This window comes from Anarhichas minor, unplaced genomic scaffold (assembly GCF_050575085.1).
Source record: "Anarhichas minor isolate MPS153535 unplaced genomic scaffold, ASM5057508v1 ptg000030l, whole genome shotgun sequence".
Classification (NCBI taxonomy): Eukaryota; Metazoa; Chordata; class Actinopteri; order Perciformes; family Anarhichadidae; genus Anarhichas; species Anarhichas minor.
Window position 1 is genome coordinate 2561079 of NW_027466476.1, and position 24422 is coordinate 2585500.

Sequence of the window (24422 nt, forward strand, 5' to 3'; positions counted from 1 at the left end):
ACGAACAGTTCTCCCAGATAATGAGGCCGGGTGAGAAAGTGTAAAGTGGAGGTGTATTGAGGGCCCGTGTAAACTGGCCTAATCCTCCTTCACAGCATTTGTTGTGTCATTAGAGCTGTATGGGTTGTGCATCCTGCGACACGGGCCCTATTCACTCCCGTAGCCCTCAGCCAGTGCACTGCAGAGAGCCAGTGTTGTGTTCGGAGCGGCAATAAACCGCAGTGGATTTTCGAAGGTGGGAATGTCCTCAAAGACCACACAAGACCTCGCCCATAGGGACAGAAAATGTGGTAAAATCTGGTGACAGGAGGCACATACCAGAGGTCTCACACACACACACACACACACACTTTATTTTTTTATGTAAATCTCATGGCAGAGGACCTGGCTACGTGGATGAACCAGTAATGATGTAATATGGCCCTATATTTATGTATGTGGGTGAAAGCAGGTTTATTTTGGCTAAATTTGCTGACATTAATACCTTAATGCAAACCTATGCATCCTTGTTTTATCTCCATTATCAATTTTAAGACTTCATTTCTATGAATACATTCACTTACAGAGCCCGGTGAAAACAGATCATTCTACGCTGCCGTTTCATTCACATCTTAAGCCTGGAGAATTATTCTATACAGCGCACAGTACCATGGATAGTTACACTATATTCTATCGTACATACTATTCACTTAAAACACAAAAGTGACTTTAATTTGCCAGTGGTATGGGTCTTTTAAGTTTTATAAAGAACTTAGTTATTATCAGTTTATTGACAAGTCTGATTCTTTGATGAAAAATGTAGACAAGATGGCAACGTGCAGCGTGTAAGGCTGAGGTTTCCTATAAGAAGTAAGCGGTCAGGGTTGACCTATACGGTTCCAAGCGGAAAGGGATTTTACTTTGAAAAACAGTGGTTAATTAAACAGTAATGCTTCATTTCAACAGCTGTACTGCGTTTTTATTCACTTTTTAAATAGATGAACAACGAAACAGTTGCACTAACTGCAACCCTATACTTTGGCTAACTGTTGTAGCTCAGGTAACAGTGTATGTATTGCAACTATTCATTGTGAATGAGTGTATGCTCTACTTGGTGCAGCTACTGTATACATTTGCCTCCCGTGTAACGTAGCGTACAGCGCTGATGCGAGGTAGTAGAGATTCATTCATTTAGAACTGTAAACCATACAACTCAGGAGATTGACAGACATATTTATACACCGTACAATATGACAAGCATCACAAAGTAGCAATATTGCTTTTGGCTATAGCTCTTATTGCTGGCTTATTAAAACATTAAAATGGCTCAGATGATAAAAACAGCTTTGATTATATTTCTCTAAGTACTTCTCAACTCTCGGTACAATATGACTCGACGTCACCGCCAATTCATCACACTGATCGGATGCACCGATCCAATACTGTGCAGACAACTTATTACTCAATGTGCTCTTATATATCGTATCTGCAAGTTTCCTCACATTGCTGTAAATATTAAGACTTTTCCAGACATTTCAAATGCAAAATAAATAAAACGTAAGGCCAGTTTTGCCAGTAAAATGACAATTGTGCAAAAAAAAGAAAAAGAAAAAGAAGCCCACTCTGTAGCAGAGTTTTTACCCACATGGCTGATTTCTCCTTAAAATGGCAGAACAAGAAAGTCAACTTATTTATGTCTTCTACACTGAAATGATTTGCTGAAGTCATAAGTGTTATATTTATCGGAAGGTATTTTGAGGTGTCTGAATACTGGTAGTCAAACTAAAGTCATTTAATACAATTGCAGCACCTGCAGACGCCCCGTATCAGGATCTTTCCCCCTGATCCTGATCTCACTTGGGCTGTTCTTTGAGCTGGTGCTCCCTGAGAGCACCGGTGAACGTAGCCGTCCACACGTGCAGGGCTGTCCCGGCGGAGAGGGTGAGGAAGAAGAGGAAGGCAACTTGGAAACCAAACCAATCCACTACGCCTCCGGCCAGAGCGCTGAATGTCAGCTTCCCCAGCACCTCCAGAGTCGACAGGAAACTGTAGTGGGTCGCCTGATGGAGAGAGTAGAGGGGGGAGGTAGGATGAGAGGGCAGGAATGATGAGAAAAGAGTAAGAGGAGGAGGTGAAGGAGCGGGAAGTGAGCAGAGAAAAGGACAAGGGGGGGAAGGAGGATGGAGAGGGTTTGGAAAGTAAAGGCACATTGTAAGTAAAAGGAGGGAGTAGTAGATGGGAAAGTAGAGAGGTGACACTTCATACTATCAACGTATCAGTTGATGTTTTTAAACCCGTAATACAAAATAACAACAACAGACAGAGACTAGATCAAAAGTGTGATTTTCAAGAAAAACTCCAAAAAGCAAAAGGAAACGATTGAAGGGGGAAAAAAATAGAATAAAGAAGACTGGAAGCCTGGAAGAGAAAGCGTGAGATCAGAGCCTGAGACGATGGATGGAGGCCAAACGGAGAAGAGTATCTGATCCCAGCCTTAAGGAGAGAGAGAGAGTGAGAGAGACAGATTACCTAATCTCACCTAAACCTCCTCCTTCTGCCCGAGAGCCCGGCATTTAGGTGAGGCAGGTAACTAAACAACACAGAAGGACTCTGGCGTCACCTACCATTGCCTGAATGAATTCATTCTTTAGGGTTAGGACTCTTTTCTTCATTATTACAAATGTCTTTACTCCATCAAACACAAATAGATTTAAATTGTAAATTGTTCTGAGACTTTTTCATGGATAACTTACTCTTCTGCATTACAAAAGAATAAAGATAGAGCGAATGTGAACTTTTATATTTAGTGTGAAAGAGTTAACTTTCAGTTGGACATTTTACTGGTTTTAAGATTCACCAGTTAAACAGCGTGAGCATTGTGATCACTTATACCATCCGCTTCTTTTACAGGATTAACAGTGTTTGTTTTGCTGTGCACCTTTGCCATTTTAGAACGAGATCGAAAATTATGACAAACATTTTTCACTATTTTCAGAAATGATGTAGACTACATGATTAATCACTTAATCAAAAAATAATTTATTTACCACAATCACTATGATTACTACAAACCATTTCTCACCGGAAAACGAGGACTTCAAAATGAAGCGGTATGAATTGGACGAGAGTTGAAGAACTGGTGGTGAGTTGAGACTACTGTGGTCCGCACACTGAGGTAGAGAACTCTGAGACCCTGTGTGACCACAGCTAAGTGGAGTGCCTCTTTTTCTGAGCAACTTGTTTAACAGATTTGGTTTCTATCTCCTGGGGATCGTTAACAAGCACTCTCACTATCAGCTTTCTGTCACTGGATAGCACTACCTTCAATAACACACACAGATACACACAACGAGCGCAGCCCAGCCAATGCTCCCCCCTTCCTGTGTGCGCATACACACACACACACACACTGATTCACACACCGACACACTAACAATCAAACAGTTTATGTGTCATGAGAACCCCTGAAATGAAAGGTGGTTCTCATCATCACATGTTGGGATTGGTTCTCTTTGTCATTTATTTTAACCAGATCCTGATATCTGTGCTACAGCCTGTGATTTGTTTCCCCTTTCTTCTCCACTTTAAGAGTGACAGCAATTTAAATGATAATTTGTCACCTTCAGAGATTGACTGAGTGACGAGCGAGTGGCTGTGTGAGTAGCGATCACCTCCAGGCAACGATGGCCCAGTTACGACGGGGACACGAGGAGTTATGTTAAAGAGGAGGAAAACGAGAGAGGAGCGGAAAAAGTCGGAGAGCGTTTAAAGGACCCCAGAATGACAAAGAAGTAGAGTGAGGTGGTAGGAGGGACAATTCCAGCGAGGGGGGGGGGGGGGGGGGGGCAGAAAAAAAAAAAAGAAAGGAGCAATGAATAGAAACTGGGTCTGAGATTTTCTGGGTGGAAACAGCTGATGAGAACTGACAGGTATAGGTGACGATAGGTTTGGTACTGTGTGCGGAGGATTTCCCTCTCCGGCACACACCGGCAATCAAAGGAAATGACCTAAAATGACATAACGGCACAATTAAACCTAGACAGAAAGAAGAAAGAAGGGAAGGACGGAAGGAGGGAGAGAAGAAAATAAAGTTTGTGTTGTCTGTTGAAGCCACAGAATTCGAAAATTAATCCCAAAATATTTGCGACAAAAGAGAAAAATGTATTACATAACAGCAGTCCCCGTCTCTAGGATGGGGCTGTCGGCGGGTGTGAATAAAGTTTGCTTTACCTGAATGCTCTCCTCGGCCCTCTGAGTGCAATGCATCATGGTGGTGAAGGTGAGCGTGGTGATGAGCCCGCCCAAAAAGTGTTGAACACTCATACTCAGGACGGCCATACCTGAAGTACCGAACACACAAAATCAAGCAAAAACAGACACAGAACGTCTTAGTGCAACTGTTAACTTGTTCTGAAACTATCAATTGTACACAGTTTGCTGCTCCGCTAGACTTCTCACTATACCATTCTATGTAGAAATCAAAGTAGAGAGAGACAAAGCAGCGAGAAACGGTAAGCTGCTGAAGTGTCTCCTCGCCGTTCTCCTACCACCGCCAACCCCCCCCCCACATCGTCCCCAAAACACATGTAGCGTATCCTCTGAGGGGAAGTGGCAGAGCGGTGTTAGTGGGGAAACACAGAGGAACCACAGAGCCTATCTGTCTGTGCTCCCGCTAACACTGAATTATTCACTCAAGCCGCCAGAGTTTTTCCCGAATAAGACTCTTCAGTCAGCGACACAAGACTGTTGGAGTCACACAGATACACCGACTGATCAGACTGGAGGAGTGGGAAGCGGAGGGTTATCATGTAATATTGAAAAATCTGAAACTGAATGTTTTTCTGGGGTTTTTTTTTTGGTTGAGTTTTCCTGAAATCTTTGTTCTGGGTTTAAAGTAAAGGGGGGGGGGGGGGGGGGCCTCAACTTTCAGTCTGAGAGGCTTGATAGAGGAACAGACAAACTCAGACGGAGATAAAAGGCGCAGATTTGAATCCCAAAAGCTTTGCGACTGGCTGTGTAGCAGAATCAGATGTGTCATTCAGACATTAATAACGGAATGGCTCTCTGGAGAGAGAAAGAACATCTGCCTATCAATGTCCTCTGCATCATCCACTCTTGGGCTGTATTAGTGTTGAACATCCGGCTCAGTCGGTAGGTTAGTAGTTCCTAACCTTTTTGTCGCTGTGTCTGACAATTTCTGTAACTTTCTGAAAACACAATCCAACATTCATGTGTGCAGAAGTGAGAAAGTAAGCAGCAGTTTTAAATTCTGTCAAGCGCTCCTTTTTCATTCTTTGCCCAACAATTTCTGTCACTGAGAAAGTCTTCCAGGAGAGAAAGTGTGCAGTGACCCCCATATTTAAAGTTAAATTTAGGATTTTATTGTCATATACATATGCGAAATTTGACTTCTGCATTTAACCCATCCCTGGTTTATTGGGAGCAGTGGGCTGCCGAGAAGCGCCCGGGAAGCAGTTAGGGGTTCAGTGTCTTGCTCAGGGACACTTCGGCACAGGACATGTAGCAGCCAAGGATCGAACCGCCGACCTTGCGGTTACCCGACGACCCTCTCTACCGAGTGAGCCACGGCCGCCCCAATTACTAATTACTAATTAAACAATTACTGTGTATCTTACACTCCGACATGTTGTCAAGATAAAGATGAAGCAATGTCTTATTGTGTGCGCACATCACAGCTTGAACATTTGAGTAGAACTAAAGAGTGATTTTGACTCGACGACAATTGATTCATTTTCAGAGCATGAAGAGGTGAAACTTTACAAAAGAAGTGTGAAAGAAAAAAAACTTAATTGTATGTAGTAGAAATGGGTTCTTCCTTTCTTTTTAAAAGCCGATAACATATCTTGCAAACACTTTATGTATCTTGCGGCCCCTTGTTACAGGAAACTGATGACGTGCCCAACTTAGGCCAACTGTTTGACAACCAACAGGCTCCAGGTCACCCGACCAAAGACCAGACAAGGAAAGGCGTCAGTTATTCTATTGTTTCCCTGTGGAGGTAAATATCTATTGTGAAACTGTGCTGTACAGACATTACCTAACTTTAATATCAATTTACTACCTGCCAGCCATGGCGACAGAAGACAGCTGACATGTTCCATAAGAAAAAAAGGACAACACACACCGTACGTCACAAATATCCAGGGGCTGAACACATTGACAGAGTAGTGAATGTCATCATGTAGTCTTTGTTGAGATTGTCAGAGGTGTTGGCTCAACGCTCATATTTTTGAGTGTCTTTTAGTCATTGTTGCGAAAGCATAGTCTCATTGTTCCTCTTTTCAAATGCAGTCCTGCTGTGTTTGGTGTATAGCATCATGGCTTTTTTTAGCCTTTTGTTACTCACCACATTACATAAGTCTGTTAGTTTGTATGACTGATTATGTAGCATATTCAAACGGTGGCCTTTAAAAAATGCTGATTGCGTTGAATAAACAGTTCTTATTCTCAACAAAAGATAATTTAACCTATTCTAACTATAATATCATAGTCCGTGTGACTGTGTTTATCATAAACTCACATTGTACATTTGTGACCTATAAAGCTGTGTTTTTACATGTAGCTGCACACTAATGATTCAGAAGACTGGCGGTTCAAATGAGGACTGCATGCATATGGGATCAAGATCTGGAAAGTTTAAATATGTGAATCTACAGAATTCAATAAACAACATGTGGCTGATACACTATTCATGGAAAAGAATACAAGACCAACAGGGTCACTCGAACTTCTGTTGTGAGTAGGACTACATAGAGTAAGGATAAATGGTAATATGTGTTGTCTGTGACTGTATTTCTGTCTCTCACCTTTCATGAGTGGTGATGGTTCCAGTATGGTGAGTAGAGAGCTCTGGAAGACCATGCTGACGGTTCTCAGTACAAACACACGTCGCATCATAGCCCCGATGCTGCGGAGAGACCAGCAAACCAGTCAAGTATCAGAGAGATGTTCAACAACTTTGAGGTTCGAGTGCTATTGATGAGCAGCGTGATATGTGGCGACAGGGGCTCAAGGTTAGTACGTTTGGAGACACTGTGTTTTTTTCTTTTCATGTTACACACTCTTACACACCGACACACACACACCTACATGCGCACACTCGGTAACATGTGTGCACGTGCTTCAGTCAACAAGTCCCCAGACACTAATTGATTCCCTGTTAGTGCAAGAAAATCATCCCCCTGTGGGTTTGGTTTGTGACGTAATCAATAACCTAAGGAGATCCCCAGCATGAGGAGGATAATTAATCACTGTTAACACATGCACGCACACACAAACACATACAAACGTTGTGTGACATCAGGGATTAACGATGCCAATCACTCAGAGGATGCCTGCCACTCAAAGGACTGTGTGTGTGTTTGTTTGTCTTTTTGCATGTAATTATTTATGTGTAAAAAAAAAAATAAGCTGTGAGGAAAAAGGAGCCGGATATCTGATTTAGTTGGATAAGAGCACTGAGTAAAACAGTCCATGGTTGAGATGTAAAGTTCAATGTTCTTCTCAGCAAAGTTTACCAGTTAATTTCATTATCCGGCCTCATGAGACGAGGCCCTGGTCTGTATTCGGCTCAGCAGTTGACCAAACTCTGATCTTCTGATGAATATTGCTCTCTGAACGTGTTCCATTCTCATCAATGTGGACCAAAGCGACAGGAAATGAGGGGAGAGTGAGGACTGCTGACATGCACCACACTTGAACCGGGTATGTTCGGATTATATGGTACGAGCGTATGACATTACATTTATAACATTTAACATTTTTCGATAATATTTGCTCCGGTGACTATAGACAAAGAATGCTGGCTATCTCCAACAGAAACACTTAGTTGCTCTCAAATACCATGATGAAATAAACTCATCTGTGTACGTGATTAAGAGTTAACAGATTATTACAACAAATATTTTCAGAAGACCATCTGTAGTGAACACTTTCTTTGACTCGTTCATAAGTAATTCTGAAGAGCTAAACATTTTGCACATATATTTATTTACCTTTTTTTTTAATTTCACTCTCTTTCTCTCCCTCCACCCTCCTCTGTATCCTCTCCCCTCTCCACCAAACCTTTCCTTACCTCTCTCCTGGAAAACCAATCCTGCATCATTCACATGCTAAAGACATTCTTCTCTCTGCTGCTCCTTTACCTTCTCAATGACAGTCTTTCATATCACGCACTCTCTAGAGATGCTGAGGGGTGTGTGTGTGTGTGTGTGTGTGTGTGTGCGTGTGCGTGTGAGAGAAAGAGGACCTGCCTGGCTGCCACCTCACACGGGCCGGGCCCAGATAAGAATAGCCATGTTCTCGGGTTGCCAGTGGCAGTTGTAAAGGGGGTCATTCACTGACCACTCAGCCATTTCTGATGGTGGGGAGGATAAACCTTCGCACTGAGCTTTTAGAGGTGGGACTGCAGCCTGGTGGACAGCGCTCTCTCTGTGTGAATGTGTGTGTGAGTGTGTGTGACAGAAAGAAGTGAGGAAGGAGAAGTGACACTGGACGGTTCATAAAACCAAATACATCCATTTCATCAAATAATCTAGAACTGAGTCGTTATATCTTCTACTTTGCACACATTTCTGCTAATAGATCATTGAGTCATCAATATAGAAATCCACATAGATTTTATGTTCTAAAGAAATAATTTTTTATGGAATAATAATAAAATGGGTGGAATAATCATTAATGTTTTCCTCTATCACACAATATCTCAGTTGATTGCATGTTAATGTTGACGAGGGTTGAGGAAATGATTATTGTTATTATTAATTATTAACTCTGATTCATCAGCTGTGATTTAACCTATACTGGCCTTACAGAGGTCCTTCAATTACAGTTCAAAGAAGATGACGTATAAATCCATGACAGCTTATGGCAGACAACCACAACGCTGTCGCATGCGCAAAGAGGATATGATGTCATCGGCAGGAGACCAAATGAAACGGACAGTTACCTCGATAAAAATCACGGATTCCTCTGGGTTTGAAAATTGTTGGAAACATTTGAGATATTATAAGCACACAGCTAAACATAACATATAACGTAGGTCTACTTGTTTCTAGACAAGAGTACAATGACGCACAGTGTGGAAACTAACACACTATCCTCTACAAAGGCGTTGTTGTTATTTATAGCTCGTATTACATCACACTGGCCATAGGCAGGGCTGTGCTACCATGTGATCCTAGTATAAGCAGACATAAAACCTTATGCAACAATGGTCAGCCACAAATGGCAGCGTCAATGTGCTGAAGGGGAAAACCTGTAAAGGTTAAATTCAATACTGAAACAACCTGCTATAGAAATATCCTAATGCATGCTCATCAATATTATAAGTCTGCATTAACCACTGTATACCTGTGCTAATACACATTTAAAGTCATAAAAATCACCATAATAAGTCAAATCTAATATACTGCCATTTTATATATTAATCATGAAGTCTACATCCTAGTATATCTCTTTAAATTTGAGAATTAAATTCAACTACAGTTGCACGTTGCCTCTCTGGGTTCAAACCCTGAGGGGTGTGTACGTGTGTGTGTGTGTGTGTGTGTGTGCGCGCGCATGAGTGTGTGTGATGGATTGGCTGCTCATGCTGCTCACACACCACACACCAGACACAGGGGGTCCCTGAGCTCTCAAACAAGGCTATGTTTACTTAAATTACTGTACACACACAGTCAGACAGGCAGAAACACACACACACACACACACACACACACACACACAAAAGCCTATGAAGAGTAATAAAAAAAACAGGAAGAACGGGCCCAGAGTGATGAGGAAGAGGTAAAGGAGGAGGAAGCAATATTGGACAACTCTATTGAATATGTGGATTTGATGACATGCAAAAAATTGCTACTTTCACAGTGTGTCGTCTTTGACTTTTACAAATGTATAAATTGTTAAAGGTGCTAAATACATGATTGGGAGCATTTCTATTGCCTCTCCACAGCTCTCAACATGGCGACGGCTGAGCAGGCGGCTCGCAGCTAATGGTGCCAACAGCTGCGTTTACCTGAGGGGGAGCGGAGGGTTTGTGCTACGCGTTTGCGACGGCGCTATCACCTGTAACCGCCACATGAGCGCAGTCGGCGGCTGTGAGCTAGCCAGTGTGGCATGGTCACGTGCACTAAGAGCATGCTATGTCAACCAAACAAGGAGAAGCTTCGATTACAACACACAGAGAGGTAGAGCGAATTCATTCCCTGCTCAGGAAGACGTTAGTCCTCTATATGTTTACATAGCAAATAGTTGTTTGTTGCTATGTTAAAGCTCTAAATATCAAATTTAGCACCTTTGAGGGAATTTTCCCCTGAGCACCAAAGACCCTACGATATGAGGCCCCTAAAGAGTTCAGAGTCCCAAAATGCTACTGCTATTCAACAGCGATCATGGTGGAGACAGTGCTAACCTGGTGAGAATAACGGTGTTGATGAAGGCTACCTGAACTGTGCGAGCAGCACGCCTCCCAGGAAAGACCCACAGATGGAGAAGCCCATGGCGATAACGCCATTCCAGAAGCCGAGCTCCCTGGCGGTCATGTGATGATCCAACAGGAAAAGAGGAAACATGGTCACTGCCCCCTGCTCACCTGTATAGTCGTGAAAGAAGAGACAGGCGCACAAAGAGGGAAGATCAGGAGACAAAAAGAAGATGAGAGACAGAGGAAGAAGAGGAGGGAAGCGAGAGAGAGACTGGAATTAGTTATTCGGTCGGATGTGATGATGGTTGGACATACAATTGATACAACATGTATTACGTACTGTATGTCTCTGACTAAGCATTGCTATTTTTCACCTACAGTAAATATGTGAGACACTTCCTGAATTCACAGTCAAATACGACGAGGATGTCGTACCGATCTGTTTAACCTGCAAGACTGAACAACATGGTTTTCCTGAGATGACAACTGCCGAATCAAATACAGCGCACCGAGGCCTATTCCTGGAAAGTGTCAATAATAGATGCCTGACAAGAAAAAGAATACCCTCAGTCACTTTATCAAACGGGGCCTAGTACTTTTCCTAAAGCACCAAAAGGAAAACACAACAAAAACACAAAAACTTCCACGGATGAAACAGACCTCACAAAGACCTTTCAGTCAAAATAAAAAGTTTCAGTCAGACAATAAGACTTTCTCTGTGTGGCGTTGAGTGTGGGGGTAATGTTCTGCTGAACATTACAGTAAAATATTCAGTGGCGCCGACTATACGCCATTATTATATTAATGGAGACTGACTTCAGAAAGACAGTGGGACCAAGGAGCTGCGTGAGTGACAGCTTGGCTCCCAGACTGCTGTCAAAGACGACGCAACACAACGCGACGACTCACTCACTCAGTCAGCCAGGAGACAAACAAAAATAGAGAAGGAAGAAGAAAAAAAAGGCAGATGAAACAGACTGAAATAAAAAGAATGAGAAAGCCGAGAAGCTCCCAGTGATAGGGAGTGCAGCAGTAGAACGAGAGTGTCACCACCGGTGTGACAAGCCAGCAGAAACATGGCGTAGGAAACACTTCTGTCACTCAGGTTTCACTGTTGGCAATCTACTCATAGTTAATAAAGACGGGGATGACCACGTTCAAGTTGGTAATGACAATTAAAGCCAATTAGATCGGTATTGAAGTTTCCGAAACAGATCTATCTGTCTGTGTTTTTCTTTCAGATAAAGTATAAGAGAAAAAGAGGAACGAGGAGAGTCAGAGGTAATTCAAATCACACAAAACGAGTTACTGAGCAGTATGTACGTTGCACTATGGGCTAGACAATAAACTGAATTGAGTTGCTGTAGTATAATTTTTACAAATAAGTCATATGACAGCAACATGTCAACATTGTACTCCTAAACCCACGATGTACTCAAATTCAAGCTAATAGACTTGCAGTTCGTCTTTACAATATATCGTTACTCTCTCCTCACACCCAGTGGGAGCTGCACTGATACACTTACCCCGTCTCTGTGCATTATTCACATTTTAATATATGTCATCCTCTGTGCTGAACTTAGCCGTAACCATATTAGTCATAATAAAGTAAACATTGGCAGCAGCGGAACCCGTGACGCCCGGGTTGTTTACCCATGGTTCTGTGCTCCCGTTCCCGTCTGCCTGTTGTTTAGCTCAAAGCTCAGAGCTTTGACAGTCCTGCCTTCAACTAATTATTTCTTTAAAGAGGGAGGGGGGGGGGGGGGGGGGGGGCGTGCAGACAAACACAAGCAGGCTGATTATTCCTTTCTATAAATATTCTCAAAGCAACAATTGTCCATTTCAGCAGGGATTTCATTAGACATCCGCAAAGATTAAACAAGCAGAATGAAGGGGAAGGAGAAAAGGGTGGAACAAGAGCGGAGGGGGGAGAGATGGAGAGAGAGAGAGAGAGAGAGAGAGAGAGAGAGAGAGAGAGAGAGAGAGAGAGAGAGAGAGAGAGGGGAACAGAGTGGGTAGAAAAAAGAGGGAGGTGTGGAGGACTAAGTGTGAAAAAATAAAAAGAAGGAAATAAAGCAAAGGGCAGAGAGAGAAGTATAGGTGTAAAAGGGGCAGGGGAAGAAGAAATTAGATTTAGAGCAGGAAATGATAATTATAGTGCTATTATCTAAAAAAAACTACAAAAAAGATGTGGGTTAAATGACACAGCTAAAGACAATAGAAGAGGGGGGGGGGCAGAGACATTGTTAGGAGGTTAGCGAAGAGGAAAGAGAGGGGGGATGGCAGGCTCATAGGAAACACTGTTTATGTTTACATTAGAGGCTGACAGCACAGAAAGACAAAACGATTCAACATTAAGAGAAGTAACAGGGCGGGTTTGGTGCTTTGTGACATCAATCATTTACTAGACTTGCAAGCAGGTATAGCGAGGTCCAAGCACCGTGAAATAAAGACATGGAGAGAAACACAACTATTATGTTTTCTGCAGTTTGAACAATTTTGGTTATTTCACGTCAGACGTTTCTGTCTCTGTGTTTTTCTTCTGATAACAACTGTGGGGTTGTTGCACTTATTGTTGCTGTCCACTGAAAACCATGGATGTAGTGATTTAGAGTGTTTCAGATTAACTTGATTTGGTTTACCACAGGAGCTTAAAAACCCATTGGATTGTCTGAAAAATGCATCGTCTCAAACCTGAAAACAGGACTCACTTCAAAGCTCATGAAGAGTTGAGATTTAGGAGATACATGTTTTTCAAAGGACGACTTTATGTTACACAACACTGTCAATCAAATCTGATCAAATCACGTCGACACAGTGCAGATGAGAGATTAACAGAGTTTTTTAGTGTTACTCATACAACACAATATATACTATTAAATTAGGTATTTTCGTTTCTTATTTAGTCATAAATAAGCAATATATTTAATTTGATGGATAAATGAATTAAAAGAATTCTACACAAAACACTGTCTGTATGAGATGGGGGGAGATGTGAGTATGTGTGAATGTTGGGTGGTAAAAGCGAGGGATCGGAGGAGGATAAGGGTGAGATGAGGGTGAGATGAGGGTGAGATGAGGGTGAGATGAGGGTGAGAGGTTGACGAGGACAGTGGGGTGAAATCCTCACGTCCACGCTGCAGCTTAGACAAAAGAGCTGGCAGAGCAGGAGAGATCACTGAGGACACTCAGCAGAACGATATTATCACTTCCTGCAGAGAGCATGGTAAACAGGGACAGGTTCATACATACTACATGTTGGAGAACAGCGCACATACACACACACACACACACATGTCTATGTGCATACTGTACACATGCACACACACCTTTCAGCTCCCCAGGCTCTCTGGGGATAAAAGCAGTAAACAGAGCCCTGTCTATACACACCTTTACAATATCCTATGCATGTTAGTTGATTCACACACTCACACACACACACACACACACACACACACACACACACACACGGAGTCCCTGCAGATCAATGTAGAGTTCTCTGTGGCCCTCCGGGGGTCATGGACATGGGAAAACACACTCTTTAACTATGCATAAGCAGGAGAACCACCATCACATAAACCTGCTAGTTACTGGGTTGATTTTGTCTGTTCTCTGCATTTATTTTCTCAGAAATTATGTAATATTAATATCCATTCTGGGTCTTAAGAGTAAATATGTAAACGATCTTTTAAGAATTGCTTGGCTATGCTACAGTTCCATAATATCTTTAAGTATACAGTTGTATTTGTTGGTTAAATGAAAAAACAAGATTTCAGTGTTCAATTTAGATTAAATTAGATCCAACAATGAAGAAAACAATTACTACACTAAGATTTACTCAAATTAAAGGATCGGGGCCAACCGCAGGTCTGAAATCAATAGAGATGGTGCTGAAACACAACAATTAATAAAGTTATTGGTGTTTTCTAATGCTATCAAAGCTTTGTTCACATCAGTTATTTGATGTAAGTTCAACACACAACAAAACAGGCCAAAATTATGAAATATTATTTGTTGATGAAAGCATGTGATGGTGCTTTTTTTTTTTTTATCAAAAAGACAGAAAATCCACTTTGTATTTGGATTTAGCTCATTATGTGAGATTTATGGAGACTTTCGAACATGCAGAAAGATCTGGAACCTAGAAGTTTGTGCACGGATAAGTGTGTTTATCTCTGTTGCCATTTTGCTCTCTGTCTTTCTCAGGGCACCATGTGGTGGTTGTTCATTTATTCATCCCTTCCTTCAGCCTCCCTCCCTGCAGTCCTTCTTTTTCCCTCTGGAAAATACCCCCCCCCCGATCTGAGCATGCATGTGAAATATAGTCCCAATAAAAAAATATTTTTTTATGCCGATCCCTCTTTCCCTTCTTCCTTCAGCGGTTTTAAGGCAGAGAGAGAGAGACATGCATTTACAAAGCATGTTGAGTAAAGCTAACAAAAACCACAAAAAAAACTTGCACAGTCGAGGGCAATGGTCAATGGCTTTTTGTAATTCCAATATTCACATGAACATGAGTACATGAGCCTACTAGCCTCTACCCAATATACACTCAGTTGCCTGTTTATTAGGTTCGTCCTGCTAAATGATTGCAGTCTAATACAACAGCACAGCAATAAATCCTGCCTTCATGAAGGTTTTTGTTGAACTGCACTGCATCACCATGAGGGTTGTTTCTGATATTTTGTGAAACCCATTTATAGCAATGAGATGTATCTAATAAGCTGATAACTGGGTGTATTTTATCATGAACTATTGTAGTTGCCTTTTTGGAGGAAAAGGTTAGAGTGGAGTATTGGGACAAAGCTTCTCTTTTTTTGTGTTCATCCATCCATCCATTCCTCCGTCCACCTGGTCAGTTCCCAGGGAAAGCCACCATCAGGGGCCACCATCAGGGGCCACCTCTTCTCACCGTCATTCACGCCTCTTGTCAAACATACAGGGCTACTGACCCCCCTACCTTAAAAAAAACACGTGCAACACTGTGGCATCACTTACACTAACGATGAGTCGTTCATTGCAAATAAATGTGTTGATACAGCTGAAAAATTGCGGTAAAATAATTATGTTCCTTAAACTGTCAAATTATAGTAATCAACACTTTGCAGTATGTTAAAAAGATAACGAGAAATGCCATTTTAGCTAACTGTGTTTTACATGCCAGCACAGAACTGAACAGTTTGTTTTCCTACATATGACAACAGGATATTAAAATGTTTATATCCAACATTTGAGCTCATCTGCAACTCAAAACCTCTCGTTTGCCTACTTCTTGACCTTTTCTGCTTATATGTTCTCTCCAAACCCCCCCAAGCCCTCCGTCCGTCCGTCCGTCCGTCCGTCCCTCTAAGTCTACCCAGACAGTTCTCCCATCATGCCTGTGGCCTCAGATGGCACAGAGGTCACAGTTCAGACACGAGGCTCTTGATGATTGGCCGCTGTGTTGGACCCAGCGCAAACTCAGAGTTCATTAGGGATAGATGAGGGAGAGGGGGGGTCTGGGTCTGTGCTTGTGTGTGTTGTGTCAGTGTTTGCTAAGCGAAGGGTGGGGGGGGTGTTCAGACAGGCAGATCACACAAACATACCCACACACCCCTTGAACAAAAACAATACTGTCTCACATCGGCAATTATGCTGGCACATCCAGGCCTGATCTAAAATATTACACAATATCTTTTCCTCCGCAAAGACGGGAAATATTCAGACGGCTACAGCAGGAATATCTAACGAGTGATACGGGTCTTAATCAATCTACCGAGAAAACACTAACTACTACAGTAATTCTTGTTGTAATCATGAGCATCAGCCGACGGTGAGTGTTGGGTGTTCGTGTGACAGAGAGAGTGTGGGGGGGGGTGCTCTCCAGACAGATTAGGGGGTCCAGCCAGCCATCATATTTTGTCTAGTAGTGTCGTCTGCTGGGACTCATCCGATTACTGAGCCACTCTTAAAACTCTCAAAAACACACACACACAATCTAAAAACAAAGGCATTTACATTCAGCACATACGCAAGTTAAATCTATGCAAATATGAGGAGACAATTATATTCCCACCACCCACATACACTCACACACACACATACACACACACACACACACAAAAGACACATCAGCATGATGCACTGTCTTCCATTTCGGTTTCTGAACGCAACAGACACAAAGACACTCTAATCCTTACATAATCCCCTTCTGCTACCAAACACCAAACTCTGGTCGTATCGACTCTCTCCCACACACACACACAAGCTTGACTGATCCGAAACTACTTTCAGTTTTTTGTTTCTTATTGGAACCATCTCATTCACATACAAAACTTACTGCATGAGCACAATATGCATTCAAACTAACATTGTCTTCTTGCTCAAGTGCCTTAGGTTTATACTTTTATAACTGAGACATTAAAAACAACTGCTTTATCTCAGCAGGGCCTGTATTTTCCAATGTGCATACAGGACCTGCTAAGACACAATACATTGTCAAGTAATACTAACTTCCCAAACTTTTCCAAAACACTCACTCCTCAGTTCGGCCTTCATGGACACACCAACAGAGACATCTAGTGGTGAGCTCTGGGTCCTACATTAAGGCAGGAACACGACTAAAGAAATGTTCACAGTGGGACAAAGAGGGACCATTTCAGGAAACTATTCATTGCTTCAAGTAAGTTTGTTTTTCTTTTTGTCTGTCTAGTCTGTGAACGGAAAGTCAATAAAAACTGATAGGCTTATAAACTGTTTTCCCATGTATGGGTAGATGAGATGGAAGTGCTCCTATTTATGCTTTTCTGTGCTTTCTCTTTTCTCGTCCGATTCGTCCTTTAGTGATGTCAATCATGAGCGCATTCTGCGCACATAATTACAGCTGCAAAAATGTGTTGATTAATCAGTTAGTGCATCGAAATAAAATTAATCTGAAACAATTTAACTGATTAATCGTTTCAGTCATTTATCAATCTCCCAGCAATTCTCTGGTTCCAGCCTTTCCAATGTGATGATTTGCCGCTTTTCTCTGTTTTACATCATTGTACACTGAATATCGTTGCACATTTGAGGACATCGCCTAGACAAATGTGATGGACATTTGTCCCTTTTTTGTGACATTTTATAGATCAAACAATTGATAAAGAAAATGATCATCTAGAAGCAGCAATAAAAACAAAGTACAGTTTCATCTGGGAAGGTTCAGACATGATATCAGTATTAATATTAGCCCGAGGCTGCAAAGATAATATATTTTAAAAGATTTTGGTCTCCAGTATTAGAGTCATTTATGAGTCTGGTGCGTGCGTATTAACCTAGACTCACCTAGTTTGTATGTCAGCACATACAGGACTGTCCAAGGGGTGCCCGGCACTGCCAGCATCTTCCTCCACACTCTCCATGGCCTCATAGCGTCTGCTCCCTGCCCTCCCCTCCTGCTGCCATCTGCCTGTTGGCCCCTCAACGTCTCATCGTCCAGCACAGGGGCCCCCCACACAAACAGTGCAACACCTGCATATACAAACGTCAGCAGCATAAACATCCAGCTCCATCCGGCCACGTCAATCACAGCCAGCAGCCCACCTCCTGCAAACACAGATCCAGCTTTATAGCCCACGACTTGGGCTGTGTTGCCCAGTCCCAGCTCCCCACGACCTTTCAACAACCCCACCGCGGCCCCGTCTACAGCAATATCCTGGACAGAAGCCAAGGAGTTCATGGCCAACAGGGTTCCTGCTACTCCCCAGATATGTGCTTCTGGAGCCAGGGCAGCACTGGCGAGGCATGTCAGAGCCAGCCCAGACACTGTCCCCACCAGCCAGCGGCGCTTCGTGCCAACCCGGTCCACAAAAGGGGCCCAGAGCACCTTGAGGACCCATGGGAAGTAGAGGATCTTGGTGAAGCCAATGCGGGTTAGGGAATGACCAGCTCCACGCAGGTAGACAGGAAGCAGGGAAGACTGGAGACCATAGGGGATGCCCTGGACAAAGTACAGCAGGCCCAGGAAGACAAGTTTGTCATTCATGATCTACCGCCACAAGAGAGCCTATAACTGAGCAGGCACTGCACTGGTCCATAGGTCAGGTCATTGTGTGGATGAAAGGGGAGATTCTCAAATGAACTGATCGACCTGAAATGAAAAGACAGAGTGCGAGGTTCAGGGTTATTGATGCTGAAGTTACGATCGTGTTGAAGACATGGGGTAACTAAAGACTGCCACAGCTCGCGCAAGCAGCCTTAAAAGGATGCGTCTGCGCTGCTGTTTTACTGTCCGAGTCTTTAACTCTTTAAGTCGTTAACCCAGCTACCGTTAGCTCCTCAAAGTCAAACGACGAATGGACATAAACGTGTTCAATATAGTGACCACGTGTGTTTTCATCATCTCAATTATATCAGAACACAAACGTGACTTTGCGTCGTTGACATTATGCTAACAGGTACAACAGTTAAAGTTTGTCGACACACTGACAGACTAGCTACAGTTAGCTAGCCTGCTGTCATGCTAACCTTAGTAGACCAATAGCTTTGAAACACACTTGTACACCATGCCAATATTAAAAGGGGTTGTGTTGCAATCAGAAAAATTGTTCCATATATGTTATGAGATAAATTAACACCTAACCTACTGAGATAGAAAGTAGGTTAGCCTAGCGTTGGCTAACCGGGAGAAGGTGCTCCGCTTGTTTATAGTTGGTGTGAATAAGCAATGCGGTTGCCAGGTCCTATGACAGCAATTCCCCTTCTGCAGATAGCAAGCAAGAGCTCGTGTCTGTTTCATATTTGTAATGTAAAAGCATGTGCCTGCTTTCTACCATTTAACACGACTTGATGAATTGTCAGCTATTACATTGCAGTAAAAACATATTACATTGCAGTAAAAACATATTACCCAACCCTAGGTCCTTTAGTGACACTAAAATATACAATCGATGTAATCTATCACACACACACTCCGTGTGTGATTCATTGGGTTTGCTGTGTTAATTGTATTGTAGTTTCTAAAGTTACGGTTTTGCAATAGATTGAGCCAAAATATGTGGTAGCCTGTGAGAAATATATATATATATATACACACACACACACACACACACACACAGTATATTGGTGAGTTCTATACCACTAGTAGTATAGCTGGTTGGTTCATGTCTTTCTGGTGCTGTATGTACATATGCAAAGAATCAAAACTACTCAGACAGTCTTTCATACGAAAGCTTTTATTTGCAAATTGTCCAAGCACCTTCAAGGGTAGGCCTACTTCTGCTGAATATGATTGGCACATAGAGATCTGTATACATCCGTTAGCAGCTGCACTCTGATCAAGGAGTTCAGCCTCTCTACCAACACCAGAAATAAGAACCTAATGAGTGAAAAGCCAAGTCTGACCCAAAGCAAAGGTTCAGCTTACTGCTGTCAGATCTATACCGAGATGCAGGTATTGGAATGAAAATATCCGCTGAAGGAGTGCCAATTCCATGTTAATCTGTGCGCATTGCTGTTAATATCTTCTAAATGGCATGACAGAAAGGAGGATGAGAGTCTTGTCAGTTCTCCACAAGACCATATAGTGCACAATATGTGTCAAAAGATTATAGGTGATTTTCCACAGCTGTGCTGGCTGCTGGCTCTTCAGTTGTATGAGCCTTGATCCCATTGATTGGCTATTCATTTTCACTCCCACAGAGAGCGAGCAGAATCTTCTCATAGTCTCCTTTAATGTCATCCTGAAGAAAAGAAAAATGTAAAAAAAAAAAAAAAGTCACTGTGCAACATTTCCCATTGCCTGTTGTTTTTTAAACCATATGTATATCAATACAAACAGACTGTAGGATGGGTTTATATTGTCATCAAACATTTGCTCACCAGAATATCCTTGTAGAGTGTTGTGCCATAGTTTTTCTTGTACTCATCCATGATCTGTTTCATGTCAATTTCAGAGCAGCTCACCATGATGCGCGTCAGGATATTTTTGCGGGTACCTTTACCCTGATGGGCAGAAAACATTCAGTCAGGGAAGGCCTTGTGGCAGCTGGCATAGAATCCTGCATGCATTCATTTTGAGAGTAGTATCCTACTTATACCGTACCTTCATGGCCAAGTTCAGCTTCTCGGCAAAGAACGCAGGCCGGCTTCCAGCACACTTTACTGTAGTTATTTAAAAAAAGTGGGTCAAGTTTCAATCAAGTCTGTGCATAAATCAAAGTTGTGTAGAGGGTTGTGCCTTTACCTAATGCTGTGAGACAACTTTCAATATCTCCCTTCATCTCCAGATCGATAGTTTTGGCTATGTCCACTTCGCTGTACATCGAGTACCTTTCGAACACTGGAGAGGAAGTAGTGGAAGCGCGTTAGATCTGACAGACGAACATAAAAACAAACAGATTTTACTGAACACGAGATATGGGCAGCTAACTTTTACGGAGATGATGGGCACTCCTGTTAGTGAGGATCTCAATGAAGACGAAGGAATTACTGCCCTCCCTCCCCTCCCCGGCCTCGTACAGAGCCCTGGCATCGATGTCAACCATCAGATCACAAACTCCTTCAGTCCTGCTGGCCTGTGATGAAGAAAAGCAGAGCAACTTCAGTGCTGAACACAATTAAGACTTTTAGGAAATTATTTTATTGGTGAAAAACTAATTTAGTCTGTACACAATAGACAGTAAGGTGACCCCCAACCGCGGCATTACACTTCAGTTTACTGTGAGACTCTAGCTTTCTTTTAGCAAAGATATATTGCAAATGTAGTGCTGTGAAAGCCTGATTTAGGATGGGATTGTATAGTATGAAATAAATTGTCATAGGCAGCACCTTTGTAGTATAAAATATGATCTGGGTGTTTTATTTCAGTCTCAACATTACAAAAACATAATGATCTCCATTTTGAGCATGAAAACTAAAAGTTGTAAAGGCAACAGCAATGTGAGGTAAAAGTTGTTCAATAAATAGTGTTATATTCTATTGATAATGGAGACAACAGGCTTTAAAATGCAGAAGAAAAAGGTTAAATATGAGACTAATTGACCCGCCAGGAGACAGTTTCCCATAATTTTATCAAAAATGTAGCTATTGACTTTATTTAAAACATAGATGTTTAGCATATTGGAGTTTGTGCTGTGTATTGCAAGATGTCCAAAAAAAATAAAATAAAAAGTAAGGCCCAATGTTAACTTGTGTTGTGGGAGTGAGTTATATATTTTATAATTCACTGTCACAGCTACAGTAGGAAGTGTTATTTTGCCTCAGAACTTAATGCACCCTGGTGTTGTGAATTAGGCATCTGTAGCATACTACACATGTCTTCAAAATCCTGTACAGCATGAAACACACACCACGACATTGAAAAGCAAGTGTGGACACACACGTACCTTGCAGAGTTCAAGGAGGGCAGCCCTGAAATCTCCACTAGTGTCACTCTTGATGTCAGCCTCCAGGTCCTTCTCGTAATCTTAATGAAGAAATCACAATATTAACATAGAGGATATGACATTATGTTACAATTTTCAGGTTTCATCAAGTGCTTTTTTGGCATGTTTAAACCTCCTCCTATATTAAACAGGTTGTCATTTTCCACTGTCACGTGTGCTATCACTTTTATTTTTGAACACTAGCTTGGTGGAGAATGTTGCTTAAAATGTGTCACCACGCACCTTCTTTGTAGGCTCCCTTTATATCCACGATCTCTCGGTTGTTTCTGGAAGCCAAAATCTCTATAAGGACCTCCTCCTCTGTGCCCAGACCCTGAGAACGGGATGCAGGCATATATACATCGATACAGAGAAAGACTCATTCTTCACTGGCCCCATTCAAACAAAACACACCTTTGACCCTCCTGTTAAGAAAACAATACATTAATAATATGTGGAAGCCATTAAATGAACCAAAAATAGCAGATGATGGTGAGGCCACGACATTCACCTCAAATGAGCTTCGTTTATGAGCATTAGAATCATTTATATCAGTGTTCCTTTTAAGTGGCTGTACGTATGCATGTGTACCTTCATTGCCATTTTAAGCAGGTAGGCATCGTACTGAGCCGGTGTTTTCAGGAGAGCCAACACCACATCCTCCAGATCTCCCTTCAGAGCATTCTTCAGTGCTGATTCCAGAGACTATAGGATAACCGATGAGCAAATACAGTGTTTGAGAGCATGTGATCATATGCATGTGCGTGTGCGTGTAACATTGCATGTACTTTGGAACAACCTCTACTTTCTAGCTGTGAAAGTCTTCATTTAAATGTAATAACCTTGCCACTGGTTTGCTGGTAAGCCTCTTTGATCTGCTGTCTCTGGTCGTTACTCCTTTTCACCAGGATTTCAATTATGGTGTTCTCATCCACACCTGCACAAAGAATATGTTGCGAAGTAAAATCACCATTTATATTATTCTGCATGACAGAGACAGATATGAAAGTAGGTGGAAACTTTAGTTTGCACTAATTGATTAAAATAAACACAGACATTACACCGAGTAATGGTGCATGATGGCCAGTAGAGGATGTTAAAGTTCTTACATTAGAGGGCAGCATGTTGTACTTCTAGCACAGACACATTTTCCAAAGCAGACACAAGTTGACACACACTCCAAAGCTTCCCTGTGTGCACATTAAGTTCACCTTTTGCCTGGATGGCTTCATCCAAGACTGCTGCATCTCCATTGGGGCTGAAATTGGGTGACGCAGTCACCGTTCCCTCCTTCTGTAGGAGCTGAAAGACACAACACAGATTATTGAGAGTTTGGTAAATACTTCTACTACCAAGTGGTGTGCATGAGGTAGTTTGCAAACTTGCAACAAAGGAATTAGAAAAATGCATAAGTATTCTTTAAAATAGGTAAAATCACATTTCTCTCCCCTTACACATTGCTGCATCCATCTTCCACATAAGACATACAAAGGATATAGAACATCATTTTGACAGGTTTTATAACCCCTGTGGCACTTGCTGTATAGCCTCTGCCTCTACATCGCCATGCCACCAAAGACCATGACAGTGCCCCTTAAAATTATTCTTTTTCCAACCACCAGGAAGATGAACAAAAATGGAACAAAAACAGGGCTATTTGACTGAGCAACTGGAACAGAACCACAGAATTACATACCGAGTCATCGGGCATGCATGTCTGCTGCAGCAAGGCTTGGATGACAGACATAGTGAGATCACCGGAGTCTGTCTGAGAAGAAAAAATTTGATGAAACAAAGTCCACTGATCATATAGAGAGTATTCAAAGAAGAAATTATTACTCTTATTGGTTTTACTAGTAAAGTTCTCATCTATTAAACTTGTTAGCAGAAATAACTCATGTTTGTATTTCCTTCATCCAACCACACCCTCATAGGTCGCATCAATATATTTAAGGAGAGGATTTAAAGGCATCACATCTGGTACTAAACTTCAGCAAACTCAAAATAAAAGCTGGAGAACAGATTTTAGATTTTGTTTTTTTTAATCGAAGGAAAATGTCTTACCGTGTGTCCTTAGAGGGAAGAAGTTTGTCTTACTGAGGTTCCACAGACATTGTAGCGACAGGAAGAGTTTATTTATACTCATGATAAACCACACCTATAACGGGTCCAGCCCATACTCCCCTCCACAGCTGCCATTAGATTGAAGCTCCCGGCTCCCTCCTGATTGCATTCATTCAACTCACCTGCCCAGTCAACCCAGCTGCCTTCCATCTACTCATCACACAACAGTATATCTACTCCAGTTCCACATCCACATTCTTCCAGATCATTGTTGTTTCAACCTCCTCGGTACTGTTTGTTCTCGGCCACTCAGTGTAATTGTATTCTGAGTTATCTTTCCCTTGTTCTCACCTTTGTCTTCCTGTGTCTACAGTTTGGATCACCCTCCCGGTTCCTCAGTCTGTCTGCCCTGCCTTGTCCTGCCCGGTTCTCGCCCTCGCCCTCTCGTCCTTGGATTTCCCTGTATTCCCTGGTCATGTCTGCTTTTGGGTCCGCCACCACATCCCGTGACACGTTAAGTCTTTACTGCTGGAATGCAGAGGGTCCTTAGC

At 42.2% G+C, this 24422-nt stretch overlaps 2 protein-coding genes across 4 annotated transcripts; both read right to left on the reverse strand.

Annotated features, from left to right (window-relative positions):
- Positions 1-936: 936 nt before the first annotated feature.
- Positions 937-19187, reverse strand: slc33a2 (solute carrier family 33 member 2). Of its 3 annotated transcripts, none has more exons than XM_076104587.1 (6): positions 19030-19187; positions 17729-18533; positions 10444-10591; positions 6807-6907; positions 4210-4319; positions 937-2039 (listed from the first exon to the last, which is right to left on the reverse strand). In XM_076104587.1, exons 2-6 carry the CDS (start codon positions 18426-18428, stop codon positions 1833-1835), a joined length of 1266 nt encoding a protein of 421 aa, XP_075960702.1. In that variant the 5' UTR covers positions 18429-18533; positions 19030-19187; the 3' UTR covers positions 937-1832. The 3 variants fall into 3 exon arrangements, with proteins under 3 accessions (XP_075960702.1, XP_075960703.1, XP_075960704.1); XM_076104588.1 differs by having other exon boundaries at positions 19026-19172; XM_076104589.1 differs by having other exon boundaries at positions 19066-19082.
- Positions 19188-19635: 448 nt separating this feature from the next.
- LOC142964586 (annexin A1-like) lies at positions 19636-24348 on the reverse strand. The gene is made up of 12 exons (XM_076104982.1): positions 24223-24348; positions 23504-23575; positions 23019-23109; positions 22650-22744; positions 22399-22512; positions 22051-22141; positions 21769-21848; positions 20814-20958; positions 20628-20723; positions 20487-20545; positions 20264-20386; positions 19636-20124 (listed from the first exon to the last, which is right to left on the reverse strand). Exons 1-12 carry the CDS (start codon positions 24346-24348, stop codon positions 20062-20064), a joined length of 1155 nt encoding a protein of 384 aa, XP_075961097.1. The 3' UTR covers positions 19636-20061.
- Between the last annotated feature and the right edge of the window lie 74 nt (positions 24349-24422).